Source organism: Canis lupus, chromosome 27 (assembly GCF_048164855.1).
Source record: "Canis lupus baileyi chromosome 27, mCanLup2.hap1, whole genome shotgun sequence".
In the NCBI taxonomy this organism is placed as follows: Eukaryota; Metazoa; Chordata; class Mammalia; order Carnivora; family Canidae; genus Canis; species Canis lupus.
The window spans coordinates 26,022,997-26,042,141 of record NC_132864.1 but is presented as its reverse complement, the minus strand read 5'-3'; the positions used below and the strand labels follow the sequence as shown (position 1 = coordinate 26,042,141).

Sequence of the window (19,145 nt, the reverse complement as noted above, 5' to 3'; positions counted from 1 at the left end):
CAGGTGGCAGGACAGGACAAGAAAGTGAAGGCACTCTTACCAAGGCCCTCGCAAAACTGGCCCCTTCTGGGCCTTCTGGAGTAGGGACAGTCCAAGCGGCTGTAGGTCCTCTGGGACCCAGACCAGGAACCGAGAGCCTGCCCTGGGGCTTTCAGTTGCCCCTCCCGAGACCGGCCTCGTCTGCAGCTGGTCAGTTCTACATCCACAAAATGACCAAGGGGTGGATTGTGATATTTTATTTTTTAATGATTTTATTTCTGTGTGTGTGTGTGTGTGTGTGTGTGTATGCACTGGTGGGGGGGAGTGGGCAGAGGCAGGGGGAGAAGCAGACTCCCCGCTGAGCAGGGAGCCCAACACAGGGCTCCATCCCAGGACCCTGAGATCGTGACCTGAGCCCAAGGCAGACACTTAACCAACCGAGCCACCCAGGTGCCCCTCGGTTGTGATATTTTATTGGGACGACTGACTTAAGCCTCCTGGTCATCCTTCTTTTTTGAGTAGGACCCTTGTTGGGGGCCCATCTCTTTTGTTGCTGGGAATCCCACATTCTATTCATCATCTCCATACAGCCTGAGAGTCGGGGGGCCCAGGCACCCCATCTCACTGCAGGCCAGGTGACTGCTTCTGCTTGGCTCCTGGTGGCCGAATGCCATCACCCAGGCCCTGGCCTCTCTTCTTTTGGGCTCCTATCATCCCTACTATTCTCAGAGAACCGTGTGTGTGTGTGTGTGTGTGTGTGTGTGTGTGTGTGCTGATAAACTGGAGAAAAGTCCTGTGCATCTGAGTGTTGTGGGTCAATCATGAGAATCCCCCCCACATGACTACCGTGGGGCCTGTGTTGTGTGTCACAGTCCCCAGGGGGTGAAGGGGAACTGACTCTGTGTCTGTGTCTCTTTAAGTGGCTGGTACACAGTAAGTGCTCCATAAATGTATATGGAATAAATAACCAAATGTATGGAAACTGGACCAGAGCAGGTGTCCCAGCACCCAGTCCCACATCCTGCATTCTCTAGACGTCTGTCTGTCCGTCCATCTCTCACCAGTCTGTGGTCTCCAGCTCATCCCGGTCACCCAGGACCAGGCCAGGCACCGAGCAGGTGCTCGTGGAATCTCTGGTGGACACAGTAGCTGGTGAACAGAAGACGACAGCCCGGAGTGTAGAGGTGGGAGGGATCTCCGTAGAGGGACCCCCGAAGCCCACCCCGTGCCCAGGGTCTGGAGGTGGCGTGTCTACAGAGTTCTGGGTGTCAGGAAGGGCACAGGCTTTGGAGCTGGGCCCCATCCTGATCTTGAAGAAGTGGCTTCACCTCGCTGGGCCTCCGGGTTCCTGTCTGTAAAATGGGGATCCTGATGCCACTGACTGTCCCCGTCCCTCGAGGCCCACGGTAGGTGCTCAGTGAGTGTTTGCTGAATGACTGAATGACCAAACATAGATCTGTGCAGGCCTTGCCTAGCGCGGCACCTGGTGCCGTCTCTCGGGACGGCCTTGCGGTGTCCTCGGGCCCTGCGGCGGGCTTCGCGGCCTTGCCCAGGACAGGCCCCAGGCGTGCCCACTTCTCTATACTCTTTAATCCCTTCCTCCACCGCCTACCTCAGGAACTGTAGCATCTCAGCCCCCACCTCACGCTCGCCATGCTCAGAGGAGCCGGGCTCGTGGTGCCCTTGCCAGGGCGACAATCCTGCAGCCCAGGCGAGCGGCCCCGGATGCGTACATCCTCCCACGACTGGCCCCAAGGCCCATTCTCCTGGCGACAAGCCCCACTCCGGCCCATCCCTGTTGGCTGCTGGTGCTGGGCTGTGACTCCCTCCCCTCCCTCATCGCCTTCCCGGCGGGGTGGGGTGGGACGTCACCCTAGCTGCAGGCCTGGTGGCCAGGAGTGTGGAGGCGCAGCCCCCGATGGGACCCTGGGGTGCCACTGCACCCGCCTCAGGCCAGCGGGACTGGGGGACGCTGTGTCATCGTAGGAAGGAGTAGAACACGGCTGCCGCCTTGGAGGGGTCAGAGGAAGCTGGAGATCCGAGATTTGCAAGGGCTTCTGCTCGGGTGTCCCCCTCCCGTGTGACAAGGTCTCACTCTTTCCCAAGCAGGGTGTGCCTTGGTAAAGCAGACAGACCTGCCCGGAGCTTAACCACCTTCGGTGCCCATCTGATCTGATGACTCAGCCCTGGGTCTGGTCCCCATTTTCTTTCCCTCCCACTCGGGATGTGGCCCTCTTTGCAAGCCACCAACGAGGCCCTGACTCACACTGCTTTCTGCTGGCAACTGATTCCTCTGTGCTTCTTACGATCTTTCCCCAAAGTATTCATTAGGCTTAGCGATAGCCACCCAGTCCCACCGTCCAGGGTTCACTCTCTCCCACTTTTCTCAAACGCTTTGCTGCCCTAAAAAAACAAGTAGACGGAAGCATGCTCAAAATGCATATGTTTATTCAGGAACAGCAGAAGGATTGCAGTTCAGGCCAAGCAAACAGTCTCGGGTTGCAGGTGGGGTGGGGGTGGGGTCCAGGGCTTGGGGTAGGTTGTATTTATGGGCAGGAATGTAAAGAAGGGGCTGTTCTGTGAGGGTCTGTTAAAATCAATGACAAACAGACACCAGCTCTGAAAACTCCCCAGACAGACGACACCAATCCAGCCACACAGAGGTCCACTCAGCCTGCTTCGGGAGACCAACAGGACCTGCGTCACCTCCGGTTCACACCTCTGGCAAAGCGTCCCAAGGTGGAAGAGGGGACAACCTCTGACCAACGTCTCATCAGCCAAGGAAAATCCAACACTATTGGTCTTCTGTAAATCAGGCATTTATGGAAAATCAGTCTCTCAGCCTTAAACTTTTATCTTTCCTGGGAGCATGTGCACGAGGCTCCTTTTCTGTGTTCCAGCTCTTAGATTGCAATTTTTTTCCCAGCTCGATAGGATACAGCAGCCAGTGCATCCCTTCCCACTGGGGTGCCACCCCCACTCACCCCTGTTGCAAATTTGAACACTGGAAGGGCCCCTCTCTTTAAACTAGGGGCTTTCTATGTCCCACCTACTACCACCGATTCCCATCTGTGACCATGGCCAACCGGGCAGTGGGTGATGCAGCCCCCACACCCCACTTCAGCTCCTGTTTTCTCCTACCGCACCCGGGATGAACACTGCAGACTGGTTTCCTGGGGGAAGTGGACTCTGAGAATTTAATGAACAGAAGTTCATTAAGGAGTTCTCTTGGGGGATCCCTGGGTGGCGCAGCGGTTTGGCGCCTGCCTTTGGCCCAGGGCGCGATCCTGGAGACCCGGGATCGAATCCCACATCAGGCTCCCGGTGCATGGAGCCTGCTTCTCCCTCTGCCTGTGTCTCTGCCTCTCTCTCTCTGTGTGACTATCATAAATAAATAAATTAATTAAAAAATATATATCTGCAAATTAAAAAAAAAAAAGGAGTTCTCTTGGTATCTACACCTATGGAAGGATGGAGAAATTGGCATTGGACAGAGGGAAATGTCTAGCTGTACGACGGCCCCCAGTAGCCTCAGGAAACCTCACTGTGACCTGTTGTGTTCCCAAATTGGGACCGAGATGGCCGGGCCTTTGTACTTCTGTGTCAACCAGTCACTGGATGTGGGCACCCTGGGAAGGGCGTGGTGCTCTCTGTAGCTAAGGCCTCCCTGAAGGGGAGATGGCTGAGGGCCGCCTGAGCACAGATAAGAAGTCCTCCACTGAAGGAGGATCCAGACAGCACGTGACACTGTCCACCACAGACTCCCTGGCCAAGGTCATCCATGCCAAGATAGAGGGACTCGTGACCAAATCCAGCACCAGTGCTGCTACCCCTGGACACAACGCTCCCACGCTCACCCCTGCGGTCACTGGCCAAAGCCGTGGGCAAAGTCGATGCTGAGATGAGGGGGAAGTTCACTGGCATGGTGTTTCATGTCCCCACCCCACTGCATCTCTTGGATCTGGCCCGCTGTCTAGAAAAATCTGTCCAATACATTGACATAAAGAAAGAAATGAAGAGGTGTCAGAAGAAGCCCTGGGCCACATGAAGAACCCGTCCCCTTCTTGCATTTTTTTCCCCTAAGATTTATTTATTTGAGAGAGACAGAGAGAGACAGAGGAGAGCGTGTGCACGCGAAGGGGGTAAGGAGTAGAGGGAGAGGGAAAGAATCTCAAGCAGACTCCATGCTCAGTGCGGGGTCCCACGTAGGGCTCAATCCCAGAACCCTGAGATCACAGCCTGAGCTGAAATCAAGAGCCAGACGCTTAACCAAACGAGCCAGCCAAGTGTTTCGCCTCCCGCCGCCCCCTGGAATTTTAACACCAACACCTGCTCCTCCACCTTCAGGGCTGGCATTACCTTCAATACCACTTTGTCAAGCTCATTTCCTGGCAGCACAATGAGTCTGGCCACAACAAACACATGGCAGGGCTCATGGTCCACACAACCACCCAGGAGTTAAGGGCTCTGGCCACTAACCCCGGCAACAACCTCTCACCTTTGTGGATTCTGTGCCCCAACTCTGACCGCAACACACTGAGAATGTCCCATCATTAGCACCAGGGGTCCTCAACTGGTGGCAGTTTTGTTCCCCGCAAGGCATGTGTGGCAACGTCTGGAGGTATTTTGGGTTGTCAAGACTGGCTAGTAGGGGGTATGCACTGGCATCCAGCAAGTAGAGGCTGAGAAGGCTGCTCAACATCCTACAGGGCACAGGATGGCCCCGCTGGCGCCCCAGACATGCTGGGCCGAGAAACACTCTTCTAGACGGTTCCCATCCCAGGTGCCTGAGGAAGGGGAAGGCCTTGGGCTCCTGTCTTCTTGTCCACGTCACGTACATAGGGCCAGAAATGGGAAGGAAGGGCTGGGGAGGAAGGCTGGGAGGGTGAGGTTTAGAGAACCGGGTAGCAGTTATCTGTGAGGCAACGTGGGAGCAACCATGGGACACGGCAGGCACTTCCTTTTTGCTCCCAAGTCCTGCTTAAGCCCCTCACATTTACCTTTAGTTGGAAACCTGGAGATTTTGGCTGGAATGGTCCTTCGGGCTCATCTAACTCAACTTTCACAATTCAGAGGCAAGAAAACGGCAGAGCAAACAAGTTGCCCCAGAGGCCGGCTGGGCGGGGTGCCCAGGGTTGACCCCTTTCCAGGCCCCGAGAGGGGACAGGCCTCCAGTGGCTCTGGGGACTGGCTCTCAGTGAGGTGGCGCATCCGACCAAAGGCTCCACTGTGCCGCCACCCTCTGCCCATGGAGCTGACCACCCACCCCACAGTCGGCCTCCCGTCAACTACTCGGGGAAATGGTTTTCCAGCTGGCAGACGCTAGTACATTCCAGGGAAACCAAAGAGCTACATGAGTCAATCCTGCCTGCCTTCTTTCCTGAGCCAGGGGGACACAGAAGGTGCTTCCAGCTCAAGGACAGGAAATACCCAGCCTACCCTAGACCCGACGGTCCCCAAGCAGGCAGGTCTGCGCAGGCGGCAGGGATCCTGGGGTCACCACCTCCTTGGGTTTCTGGTTTAAACTGACACGCACCGCAGGGTCTCTCAGCTGGTCCCAGAGAGCAGGGATGGAGAGCGAGGGGTTTGCACTTCCCTGAGGGAGTCCAAGGGCACCCTGGGAGCATGCTGGGGGGGGGGGGGCCCGGTGTAGCCTAGGCTAACTGGGGAGGAGATGGACACCCCCCACCCCAGGAGCTGTCACCGGCTCTTTCCCTACAATATGTCTTGCAGGAGGCACAGGCAGTTGGGCCTCCAAGCCCCCGAAACCGTGAGGTGGGCTGTGCTCTGACAATCCACAAAATCCGAAGGAATGCAGGCTGGCTCTCCCTTCCTCTTTATAAAATCAGTCTCTGCATGGATTGTCCTAAAAACTGGGATTCTTTAAAAGGAGTCACTTCCTGATATCTCAGCAGCTTGATAAAGTGCAGGTTTTCATTGGAGGGGGTGGGGGTGGGGAGGACAGCACACCCAAGTAGGTATCTTTGTACAGAGCCTTTTTATTGAGATTTTATAGAAGCAATTTATCAACAGAAGAAACCAGCCTAGCTGCTCCAAAATAGCCGTGAAAGACGGTGATACCAAATGACAGTACGTGCCCCGCACAGGGTGGGTGACCGCAGGCGCGGAACGGCATCTCCCGAAGGATAGGACTTCCAACGTGCACTAGTTAAGCGTGTACTAGGAGAGGGCTAGAAACTTCCACTGGCACAATCAATGCAAAGAGACACCAAGACAAATGATCATTTTATAGGTACAACATCTAGATTGACAATACCTAATTCACCGGCTTCACCTCATAGGGCAACGCGCAAGAGAACACGGATTTCTTCCTTAAAGGGTGTGACAGGTTGCCAAGAATATAGTGAATATGTTGCCACATTGATGGCTACCCAGCGAGGAAGACAAGGTGGAGAGAAATGTCAACACGTGAGGAGGAACCCCCTCTCCCAGAGACCGGTCATCCATCCTAGCTCACAGAAATCTTTGAGGGTCCGTCCACTCAAGAATAGGACCTCTGGCCAAGATTTAATCACATACGAGGGCATTAGCCTTTAGGACCCCATTTTCCAAACCATTTTGAGACAGCAAGGGGTGGGGGTGGTTACGTTCAAATGCGCTCCTCCTGGAAGGGGTGTTTTTAATCACGGCTGGCCACTTGTAACAAGTGCTGAGGACCGACCTCCCGTTTAGTACTTGATAAATCAGGTGCAAAGTCGAATCTCCTGGCGATGGCAGGACGGATTCCAGGGATTTGGCACAATCAGAGTAGGAAATGATGCTCTGCAGGCGGTTCTGGGCTCCAGAACGATGCAGAAGGGCCATCTATCTACCTGCCCCGCTGGCTTAGACGATGCTGTGGCTTTAACATTGACATCAAGAGGGAATCTCGCCGAAATGTGTTTGAGATTCTTTGATAATGCAGCCAGTCTAGAAGCAAGCATTTGGGGGTGCCTGTCAACAAGCAGGAGGCCTTCTGAAGAGGTAGATGAAAGCAGTATTTCTCGGCAAGGTGGCTGTCAGATGTTGCCCAGGAAGCGCATACGTCTCAGCACAGACCAGAGGGTGAGCTTTTGTTGCAAACAGTCCATGGCAGTGAGGGGGGATGTTCGCCCCACAATAATGCTGTGCGCATCATTTCCACTTTATGAAACACAGAAAGGGCTGCCGTCTCCTTAAATAACAAACTATACAAATAAAAAGGAGCAGAAAGAAGAAATGTTTCTGATGACAACAAATGTAAGGATTCAATAAATAATATAAAATGCTTTTGTGCTAAAATAGAACTCTGTTTTTTAATATATGTCGTTTAGCAATCTTTATGTTACTCAGAAAAAGCCAAATCTACTGTAATTAGTTAAAACATAGAAAAATACAATTTTACAATAGAACTTAAAAAAATGGCCAGTGTTTAGCTTATAAACCACATATAATATATACATCCTGGGATATAATCAACTGAGACATGGGGAATTAAATTTCAAGTCCTTTTGTAATTATGAGTGCATGGTTAGAAATAGTTCTCCATTCCCTACCCTTACATGAAAGACGTTTTTATATTAGGATGAAATTAAATACGGAAGCAGAGTTACCAGTTTTCAGAGATGGTTTTGAGATTGTGGTGTATAGGAGAGTTTACTATAAGAATGGGAGTTGCTGAAACTTTAAAACACAATTTTTGTTTCTGCAGGTTTTTGATGAAATGCATATACTGTTAACTCATTTTCTGTACGGAGTGCGTGTGTATGTTTAAATACAGGTAATTTAACATTTGGGGTGCTGCATTTACCGATCAGCGCCCCCCGGCCGCGTCAGTGAGTGGCTGGGCATTGGGCAAGGTGGGGAAGGCATCCTTGTCCCTCGGCTATAAAAAAGCAGGTCTATTGGTCTTTGACGCTGAAAGAAATCTAACATTACGACTTGAGGAAATGGTATCATTTCAGAGTTCGGTTTTCATTAATTCACCAAGAAAATAAAAACCTCTTTGAAATGTGGCCTGGGTAAAAAGAAAAAATTGATATTCATATGAATTTATAAGTAATTGATTAATTCAGACATCTGGAGTCAACCTTTCATGGGAGGGAAAATCATGGTAGATCTTTAGGAATAAATGTTTTCAAAATTTAAACTGCTAAAGCTCACTCTACAAGTGGGCATGGCTCAAACAGCAAGCAATGTGCTGTTATTCTGGGGGTCTTCTTGAGGCTCCAGTGGATGAGCGATGAGGTCTGCGACTGGCCTCAGGGCCCCTGGCCCCAGATCCTGTGCCTGGCCCTCCCAGTGGCTGCGAGGCACACACAGACAGGTGTTAGCTCTGGGTGCTGGGTGCCTTCCTGGAGGGTGCTGGAGGGTGTGCAGAGCCCTGATGGAAAGGCGATGGCCTATCCATAAGTTCAGCAACTCTAATTGAAAATAAAGTGACTATATCTCACGGTAATTACTATTCAACTCCCATTGTCAGGAGGAAAAGAATTAGCCAACTTTATTTCCTTGGTGCTTGGTGTACAGGGGATGACTTTTTCATCTGCAAGTTAATGCTTTCCTTCCTTCGCCCCATTTCTACCACTGTTCTTGGCTGGCTGGCACTCGCTCACCCATCCGTACAGCCCATGACTCCCAGACACCACCTGCCACAGACTCCGGTGAAGCCCACCTCCTCTCTGGGCACAAACGAGTTGGTCCTCAGGGGTGGGGAGGAGGTAAGTCATCAGCCATCTCTGAATGACCCAGAAACACTTCCCTGAAAAAAATTACTGAGGGAAAAAAAAAAAATCTATGTATGACTAAGTCCTACAAAGGAAGTCTTCTCTTACATCAGCACATTTCAAAGTACATTTTACAGATTTACATTATGTGAAAAAGGTCCGACTCTGAGAATTTGTTTCTCTTCTTAATATGAAAAACCATTGAAAAGTCAAACACTGTATTGAACTGGCCCAACTACAAATTCCAAGTGAAATTTTTTAAATCATCAGAGAAAAACCACACTTTGATCTTTTTCATGGAGTTAAAACTCACTGTCAATTGGTAAAGGATATTTTATAATGGCCAGTAAGGGCCTTAAAACAATTGTTTCTAGTATCCATATGGCATATTTCAAATCACACATCAGGCTAGATCTTGTGGTTGCATGTTGTGGTGGTGGTGGCCTTTCTTGGGCAGGATGTTTGCTTTCCTTCACCTCTGGCCCTACTTTTTCCACACAAATTTTGAAACTGTAATGTGTGCAGATTGGCCAATCAGAGGCATGAGTGGGGAGACATTTGCATTAGCGGCGAAGCAGCTAATTTCTAGAAGTTTTGCTGAAAAATCATACTTACATGATAGTAGAGGGAAAAACCATGACTCCCAATGCCATGAAGGGACAAATGCACCAGAGAGAATATTTTAACTTAAAAAAATAACCTTGGAGTCACTAAAGTTTTTAATTTCTTCCATCTATGTTGGATAGCAGCTCAAAGCCATCTTAGAGTCTTTAGACTTTGCTTTGTTAATTCCCTTGATTTATGGAATCAAGACATTATAGCTTTACAAAAATAGTATCAAGTTTATCTTCTTTGAATGAGAAAGTGTGTGCTGAATTTTGTCCTTTTTAATGTTCTAAACGTAGGGAGGGTCAAACATCTAAGAATGATGTAATGCTCTTAAAACTCTCTGAAATAGCCAAGTATACCAAGATCTCTACACCAGTGGCCTTCGCTGGCCATGCAGGCACAACGTGCTGGCACAGAAGGGTCCCAGAAGCACCTTCCGTCTGGCAGCAGAGACGCTGGCCCTGTCAGAATGGCTGCGGGGACAAGTGTAGGCAGAAGCCCGGGCACACAAGACGCCAACACTGGAAATTAGGTTTGAGGCAAAAGTGCTCTCAGGATATTTCCCAATTTATGTTTCCTTTCTAAAAGACAGATCAACCTCATGTTCCACTCCAGAGCAAAAATGCTATCTTTCAAAGAGCTACAGGTTGGCCTGGCTAATGTCCTAGGTGTGAAATGGCAGACGCTAAGCCCAGATCCTGAAGGAATCTGTGCCCTTCTTGACAGGACAGCCTCGAATGTCCCGCAGAAGCTTGGGACACAGCAATTTCTAACCTGCAAATGCTGAGCGATGGGAGCTGGCAGTGGAGGGGGTGACAGCAGTGACAAATGTCATTAACCACGGCCGCAAGGTGCTTGCCCTTTATGAGGAACAGCTATTTTTCTGTTGCTAGTGGTTTTTTGGTTTTGGTTTTTTAAAAAGCAGAATGTGAACACTGTTCTTCCCTTTTAAACCAGGGGGATGCATGTAAAGAGTGCATCTGTCCTCCTCTACTGGAAATAGCAGAGTAGAACCGTGGATGTTAATTTAAACCTCAACTAGCAGTTGAGATGGAGAGTCGACCTCCAGATTTCTTTTCCAAAGTGACTCTTATGAAATATAAAAACTTTCAGTAATTATCTTCCAAACTCTCAAAATATAATTTCATTAAGAAGTCCTCACTTTCTCAAAGAACACAGTGCACAGAGATTTGGAGCCACTAAAAATATCGAGGGCAGTATGCAGATAATGATGATGTTAAGTTGTTTATATTGTTAGTAGTTGACTTAGAAACATACAACAAGATTGCACTAAGAATAAGACAAATATGTGGACTTTAAAAATTATTGTTATTGTTTCTAGTCTGATGACAGAGAGACTTCACTGGGAAACACACTGGTTCTTACAGCCCGGCATTTATTGGGGGCGAGAAAAGGGCGCAGAACGCATTGTGGGAGAACAGACTGTGAAGAGGAGAGAAGATGCCCCAGGGATCAGGCGACCGGCCTTCCCGTTCCACTGCTGTCACGCTGTGGGACGACCCACCCGGGGCCAAGGACCACTCACTAAGGACCGGTGGAGGATAACATGAAGGTCAACATACACGGTTAACTCATTTCAACACATTCATTCTTCAGCATTCTTTTGTCAATAAAATTCATTTTAAATTATACTACAACGTGAAACAGAGCAATTCTTTCCTTCCTTTATGCATCCATTATGGATATGTGTCCCAAGGGCAGGCAGAAGGAACCAGAACGACTGTATCCTAAAACTGCTTATTGTCAGGGCCCAGGACAGACTCACCCCCAAGTGTCTGTGCACACCCAGACATGTGAAAGTGCAATTTGTTTATTTGACGATTTCTGAAAATCACTGTTGCCATGAAAGTTAAAACCCCACTGCCTGTCCTTTGGAATCCCTGTAAAGCCTTCCAACGACCCACTGCTGAACGCCTTCGGTGACGGATGACTCCCCACCTCTGCTCCCTGTCAGAGGCGGGCAGGTACCTGGATGCTGCCGCTCACACAGTGGGGGCCCACGTGCAACTGTCTCAGAAAGTATCTTCAGCTCACAGGCCAGGGCCTTAGGAAGTCGATGCTGAAGCGCATGGCTGACCTCTCATCTGGTGGTGTTGGAGTGGACACGTGCGAGCCCCATAGGTGCCACAGGGCAGTGCTCGGGCTGTCCAGCCTCAATGCCATCAGGGGCTGCACTCCCACTTGGCAAGTCTAAGATAGGTTTGATATCAGACATACAAACTGAAGTGATAAGCAGGGATCATTTCAAGTTTGGAGGTTCATGTCCACCCAAACAGGTGGGGAACAAAGGGAAAGAACTTTTGTTTGTTTCTTCAGTAGTTTCAAGCGGAGACAGATGTGATGCGCAGGAGGCACTGGAGGCTGAGAGGCCAGTCCCGGACCCTGAGCACAGTCACAGCTCCTATTAGGAGCACCTCGGTGTCCTGGGTCCTCCCCACCGTGGAAGGGCCCCAGGAACAAGTGGACAGAACCTCTGACCCTCAGACTTCTCCAAAAGGCTCCATGTCAAGGGCTGAAAGGCCCAATCTCCCCAGCACCCTCCTGTCCCGGGTGTCAGAGGCCGTTGCTGCTCCTGTGACAGAGAGGAGGCTTGGACAGCTCCACCACGCTGGACCGAGACTTGTTGAGGAACTTGGGCGCGCGGCGCAGCAGCCGCTGGGCCTCCGTAAAGGTCTCGGTCAGCTCCTTCTTCCACTGCACGAGCTCAGGGTCGCTCTACACGGACACACAGAGGGACAAGTGGCAATGGGCATGACTGGCTCACCTCTGGCAAGGAGCACACCACCCAGATCTCTGGCCCACGGCGCCAACACTGGAAATTAGGTTTGAGGCAAAAGTGCTCAACTTCTGAGCACTGTGGGCCATGTGGGGGCTTCCTCCAGGGCCCCCTGCAGGGAGCAGGACAGCTGGCAAGCCCCGCGGGGATCCCTCGCCCCCACCCTGAGAGGCACTACCTGTGATCCATTCAGAGATTGCCTCTGATTTCTGATCCCTAAAACAACTCAAGTCTATACGGTAATGTCTAAGGAGAAATTCTGACTAGTGAACAAGCACCTTCACATGTACAATGTAGTGGTGAAGCTACTGACACACATTCTGGGTATCTCCAACTCATTTCTCTCTCTAAATATGCTCTTGTGCACACACACACACACACACACACACACACACCCATACACACCCATATACCCCCCAAACTGCCTCCATCTAATTGTACACATGCACCCTACAACCACCCACACAGGCACTTGTGCATACACATACCGCACACACCTCAACACTCTCCCCACCTACATGCATACACATGTACCCTACAACCACCCACATATATACATGTGTGCATATACACACCCATGCATACCCACACCCCACACACACCCCCAAGACTCCCTCCACTTCCATGTACACTCACACACCCTACACTGACCCACCTCTATACACAGTACCCTACAACCACCTACATGCACTTACGTGCACACATACCCCATGTATACCCCCCACATGTACACACTCCCCCATGCACACGCACTCACACCCACTACAATGCACCCCCCCTGCAACCCACACCCCCACATGTACACACACACACACCCATGCACACCCACCCACACCTACTACACACGCACCCTCCATGCACACCCCCCACATGCACACACACACACACACACACACGTCCCCCCTATACACACCCACATCCTACACTCTCTGCCCTCACACACCACAGTACCCCAAAGGAATTAAATTTGGGTACAATAGAACTTTGGAGAGAGGAAGATGGCATTTTCCCTGAGAGAAGTCACTGGTATCTTGTGTCTCTTTAAACATCCAAGCCTCAAACACCAACATACTGAAAGATAGGAATTGGGAGACGAGCTAACAAACAGGCCCATGCCACACACCAGACAGAGCTTCCAGACAGGGCTCAGATTATTCCACATACTTCCTCTCGTGCCATTTTCTGCCATTCACTTCTGTAAGTGACCCATAATCTGCTGAGCACCTTGTACCCTGGGGCTTCCCTGCTAAGTCATAAAGCAGGGATTCAAGCTCTCCATACCTGGGGGGCCATCCCCACTGGGTAGGCATACAGTTGCTCTAACTTTTACTTGGGGGAAGATTTTTTTAAAAACTGAAAAACTCACCTCACATTGTAAGACAAATTGCTTCCCTCCTTTTATCCTCAACAAAATACACTTTTTGTCTTTAATCTGAGTTTCCTCCACAGACAGAATTTGTTCCATCGTCAGTAAATTTTGCTAGTCATAAAAATAAAAAAATAAGTTATTTCACATTATTTCCTTTCTTTTTTTTTTTTTTTTTTATGATAGTCACAGAGAGAGAGAGAGAGAGAGAGGCAGAGACACAGGCAGAGGGAGAAGCAGGCTCCATGCACCGGGAGCCCGACGTGGGATTCGATCCTGGGTCTCCAGGATCATGCCCTGGGCCAAAGGCAGGCGCCAAACCGCTGCGCCACCCAGGGATCCCCATTATTTCCTTTCTTAAGTTAAACTAATAAATAATACAGAAAACTATCAGCTTGGAAAAAGTAAAAAGAAAAAATCAGCCTTTTCCTCTCTTTGATGATATTCTAGAAGTGAGAGGGAATGGCTACGAAGGGACATGCACAAAATTCAAATTATGGCATCTCGAAGGAAATGGCAAAGAACGGAATGTCTCTGTACAACAACAGCACAGCTGTTCCCTTGGCAACAGAACTGATATCTGAATGGCTGTGACTTGCATGTGTCCTTTCTGTGTTGCACACTCGTCTGAATTCTATGGACCAAGTTGTGAGGAAACAAAACAAAGTGCTGTATGACTTATATATGTGAACGGGGTATGGCTAAATTTCTGGCGTGGCAGCTCAGGAAAGGTCTGGCAATGTTGGCTTGTGAGCTAATGATATTTTGAAAAGATCAACAGGATATTATAAACCCTTAAAAGATGGTCACGCTAGGTCTATAACATGAATGCTTGAGGTGAATGCTATAGTGTCATGAGGACCTTGCCATTTTATGTTTTTTTGATAAATACTCCAGGACTCCTAAATGAAGAACAACACTGTCATAAATGCTCACGTTTTCTGTTTCCTGACTGATACCTACTAATCCATCCATCCATATACACTAGGTAGCTCTCACACAGAACACTGAATGCTGACTGTTCAAACCAAGCTAACCGATCATACCTGATGTCTAAAAAAAAAAAAGGGAAGATTTCCTAAGTTTTCACATATCCTGAAAAGTGAAGTAATTTCCTTTCAATGTGCACCAGGGTGACTGTCTAGTAGACAGCAGAGTACAGCTGGCCCTGGAAAAACATGCGTTTGAACTGTGTGGGTCCCCTTCTACAGGGACTTTTTTTCCCCATAAAGACAGTACCCTTCCATACAGTTCCATTCTGTAAATGTATTTTCTTTTCTTTGTGATTTTTTTTAATAATACTCTTTTCTCTAGCTTATTCTATGGTAAGAATATAGTATATAAGTCATGTAACATGCAAATTATGTGTTAACGTGCTGCTTATGTTATCAGTCAGCCTTCTGGTCAACAGCAGGCTATCAAGTAGTTAAGGTTTTGGGAGAGTCAAAAGTTACACATGTGTTTTTGACTGTGTGAGGGGCCAAGACCCTTGACCCCCGTGTTATTTAAGGATCAACTGTAAATGTGTAATATGCCCAGGGCCACTTATTATCAGGAAATACATTATATAATAATAATACATATGAATTATAATTTGGGTGCTGAGTTTATACATTTGTAAAATACGATCTATATTATATAATATTATGTATTATATAATACTTACCAGCACCTGAGTTACAACTCAAGAGCCCCCCTCAAAGAAACTTATTAATAGCAATTCACAGCCTAGATGTATTAGTTTGAGAAAGTGACTTCTATGGCACTAATAATGGTGAGAAGTCTTGTTTATCTGAAAGGAATGTGCCGTGCAGTAGCAATCACTCATAATTAAATATCAGCTTTACCAATGGGGATTTATTATTTTTATTTATTTATTTGAGAAAGAAAGAGAGCATGTGGTTGGAGGAAAAAGCAGAGGGGATAGGAGAGGGACAAGCCGACTCTGCAGAGCATGGAGGCCAAAGCGAGGCTCAATTTCAGGAGCCCTGAGATCATGACCTGAGCCAAAACCAAGACTCAGATGCTTAACCAACTGAGCCACCCAAGGTGCCTCTTTACCAATGAGGATTTAAAAACACATTCTAAAGTCAGAAAAAACAAGATTAGAGCTTACTACTTTCTACATTTCTCACCACCCAACAACTGACAGGCAATATTCTGACAAATCCAAGACTTGACTGTGTTTTGACATTTGGAACCACCATCGCCCTGCTTCCTTGGCCCCAGATGACCAGCCATTCCCTCCCCAAGAACAGAAGCATACCTTTTTCTTGGTTTGCTACCTCTAGATAAGCCCCCCGCTCCTCACACAGTAGACGCTTAATAAATGCCGCCTGTCTTGTGTAAAGGACCTGAGGGGGGAGAGGTATCTTCCTGCCTATGGTATGGAAGTCACACTTTTCCAACAAAGCAGAGACCAAAGAAGTGTGGCTTGGCAACCTCACCTCTGTGCCCAGAGTCATGGCTTACATCACTTAGTTGATTTGAGCCTGACGAGGGGAGGCCACATGAGGGAAGACTGAGCACAGGTGGACCTACAACCACCTAGCCATATTGTAGATGTCAGATCTTCTCTGAGCTCTGGATTGAAGCACCTCTGTCTGACTCCAAAGTCCTGGATTTTTTTCCCCCTCTTTTGATCTCCTTGACTTTCTCTGGACTTCTTCAAACCTGTTTTGACCTCACATCCTATTCTGAGATGTTACAGAATCCTTCCTTGGCTCTACGTTTAAAAGTTGAAGTTTGGATACCAAAATCTCATATGCACAAGTTAAAATAGATACCCACAGCTTAGCGGGATACTTTAGAGGCCATGCCTGCAATCTGAAAGAGCCATGTGACATCGAGTATGCTGGAAGTCCATGCTGGTAAGGCCATTTTCAACTTACCCGGGACTCTCCCTCTCCTCTCCATTCAAGTCTGTTTGGAAAGAGGTAAAAATACCGACGCTGCCACTGAGTCAGAAATGGGTTCCCTAGCTTCAGCATGTACCCGTGCATGATACAGTCCTTTCCCAGAGCGTAATCTGAGGAATATAATATAACCACGAATTAAGTGGGCTCGGACACAGGTTGTCTACATTATTCTCTGGAACAAACAAGAAAGAATTACACACTCTTTGGAATCATCAAGTTTTTATGAACGGAACACGTCACGCAAACCACTATTTCTGTTTTGAGACACAGGTGACCTGGGGATCGGAAGAGGTCTCTTCGGCTCTGCTAACATACTGAATGGCTGTTTCTCAACATTCTGATACATTTGTGATGGTCCCTTAACACACATAGAGAGCAGAGCTTTGTTCCCAAACTATTTTTTCAGTATGTGTAATAACAGGAATTGGAGAGTAGAGAGAAATCTCGTTCAAACAATGCTCAATGTATCCGTGTCTTTATGTGGGACTGGGGTTCTCCTCTCAATCCTATAAATAATAGTAAGGGGCTTATCAAGCAGCCAAGGTAACACAAGGCTCAAAACTGTTTATTCCTTCAGTTATAGTTATGCCTCAAATATATGGTTAGGTAGATAGACCGAGCTAATTTGCACTCATGTTGAGTCCTGATCATATTGTTAAAGTGAAGTGCTATCTCTCCTTTTTCTCTTTTTAAAGGTAATTTGAAGTGGCTGGCTTTGTTTTCTTTAAAGGCTTTGGATATCATGCTAAAATCATTCATTCACTCCTTCCCTCATTCAGCTATTAAGGGAATGTCTATTGCTGGACATGTTCTGGGCACTCTGGATTCATCAGTGCTATATGACCAGAGACAGAACTCCTGCCCTCAGAAAGCTAACGTTCTATTAGGAGACCCAGACGATAAATAGATCAGCAATACCTACACTGTGCCACATACAGGAGGGCAAAGAACCAAGGAGAGGGGGGACGAGGTGATCAGGTAGGCTCCTTGGAGTTGTCATTTTAATGGGAAAGTGTTTGCATGGCTAAAGAATATGGAAGACAGATGCCTTGCAGGTTTGCTTCAGAGACCTAAGCTTAGGCTGTACTATTCTATAAGATGACTCCTGAGATCTTCAACCAACATCCACAGATGCCCAAATCAATCACTTGTATATGAAGATAAATTCATTAATTTGCTAGGTGCTCTAATTGAGGCGCTAATTAAAAGGATAACCTCAACAAGGTCATTAAGGTATACCTATTTTTTTCTGGGTCCAATTTGTCAAGATTCTAGTGACATCATGGCCCTCCCCAGAGCAAATTACTACTGAGGTAATTTCCCATAAAATTTGCTATGGTCAACAGTCCAGAGTGATATCAATGGACGTGCTCTCTAAGGAACAGCTTAGAAATGAAGCTCCTCTCCCTGCTGAGTGGAGGTGAGCACAATTATGGGGCCGTGCCGCTCCCTTGGGGTACTCAGGCAGCTTTTATATAAGGAAGAATCCATTTGAGCTCAGGCACACGTTTCTGAGCAGGTGAAAAATGCTACCAGGAACTGATCAACATGACCAATGAGCCTGCATCAAACTGCCCCCATTCAAGCAACTTATTAACATAATGAATTTGTTTCTGGACAGTCTCTCTTATTATATAACGCTAACCTCAAAAAGTCTTTGCCTAGAAGTAAAGCAAATGACATCATGGTCATTAACCACAATACATTTAAATATCCCAGATTCATAAAATCTTACAAAAATTGAGAGCGACAACATCTGGTGAATCAAGCATGGCGGACTAGTTTAATACTTGATGTTATGTACTCCGCTTTGGAAATCCCAACAGGGCACTCAAATATCGTAAATAAAAATGCAGCTTCGCAATTCTTTAATGCTGGTTGTAAAATAAATGTAATTATATTGATTTATAGCTCTTGACAAGGGACATGCATGCTGAGTCCCTCCCCAAAGCCATTTATGACATGCTTCGCTGGTCCCAGTGAAAAATGAAAATGCAGGCCCCCTTTCAAAAATGATTAAGAACATCAAGACAGTAACAGCAGAGCGTTCAAGCCAGTGCAGTATCCCAGGAGGTGGCCCAGGTCACACGTCCACGAAGCCAGGCCTACTCCTGGCACTGTAATATTCAGTCCTCACTGGCCAAAAAACTCTAAATGCTCCATGATCGGAGGACACACTGACACGTTACTGCTGACCACCTTCATTTATATGTTGACTGAGGACTTTGAAATATTACACTGAGCTTTTCTAAGCCACACAAAACTATTTATGGTGTTCCCCCTGCCACCCCTGGAAAGTACTTTATGACCCATATACTTTCTCAGCTTTGCAAGAATTTTTTAAAAATTCATCGCACTGAAAATATTTTGAGACATGCTGGCTATTTTACCTTCTTCGTGTCCAAGTTGCTTATTTTTAGCTCTCTTTCTGGCCTCGATTTTATCCGTGTCTGCATTTACGGCTTCATAAACTGTTTCTGCTACTTCCTGCTGCCAGCGCTCGGAGATCACCAAGGGGAAATTCTTGTAGAGATCTTGGTCGCAATCAAGAAGCTTATTATTTTAAGAGATCAAGATAGTTATGATTTAACATACTTAGCAAGGCCACAGATTCAGAAGTATCCTAACTGTACATGGGAAGATCACCGGACCACAGTACAAAATCCTTTAGAGACAGCTCATTAGTTGTTTTAAGTGTCTGTTAATGATATTAAGCAACCCAGACCCACCATTGTTCTCACTGTTCTTACCTTCAGCCCGGGGGCTGCTAA

The 19,145-nt window shown here is 47.8% G+C and overlaps 1 protein-coding gene across 9 annotated transcripts in view; it reads right to left on the bottom strand.

Annotated features, from left to right (window-relative positions):
- Positions 1-2,405: 2,405 nt before the first annotated feature.
- The window catches only part of GRK3 (G protein-coupled receptor kinase 3), a 132,004-nt gene continuing 115,264 nt past the window's right edge, over positions 2,406-19,145 (bottom strand). For 4 of the 9 annotated variants that reach the window (XM_072803002.1, XM_072803005.1, XM_072803009.1 and 1 more), the window contains 4 exons: positions 18,765-18,927; positions 16,348-16,484; positions 13,457-13,570; positions 5,959-12,029 (listed from right to left, as the gene is read on the bottom strand). In XM_072803002.1, the coding sequence (XP_072659103.1) occupies positions 11,868-12,029; positions 13,457-13,570; positions 16,348-16,484; positions 18,765-18,927 (576 nt within the window). In that variant the 3' untranslated portion in view covers positions 5,959-11,867. Of the gene's footprint in view, positions 2,785-5,958; positions 12,030-13,456; positions 13,571-16,347; positions 16,485-18,764; positions 18,928-19,145 lie in introns of those variants that run through there. The other 5 variants (XR_012019399.1, XR_012019398.1, XM_072803004.1 and 2 more) reach the window with 5 other exon arrangements.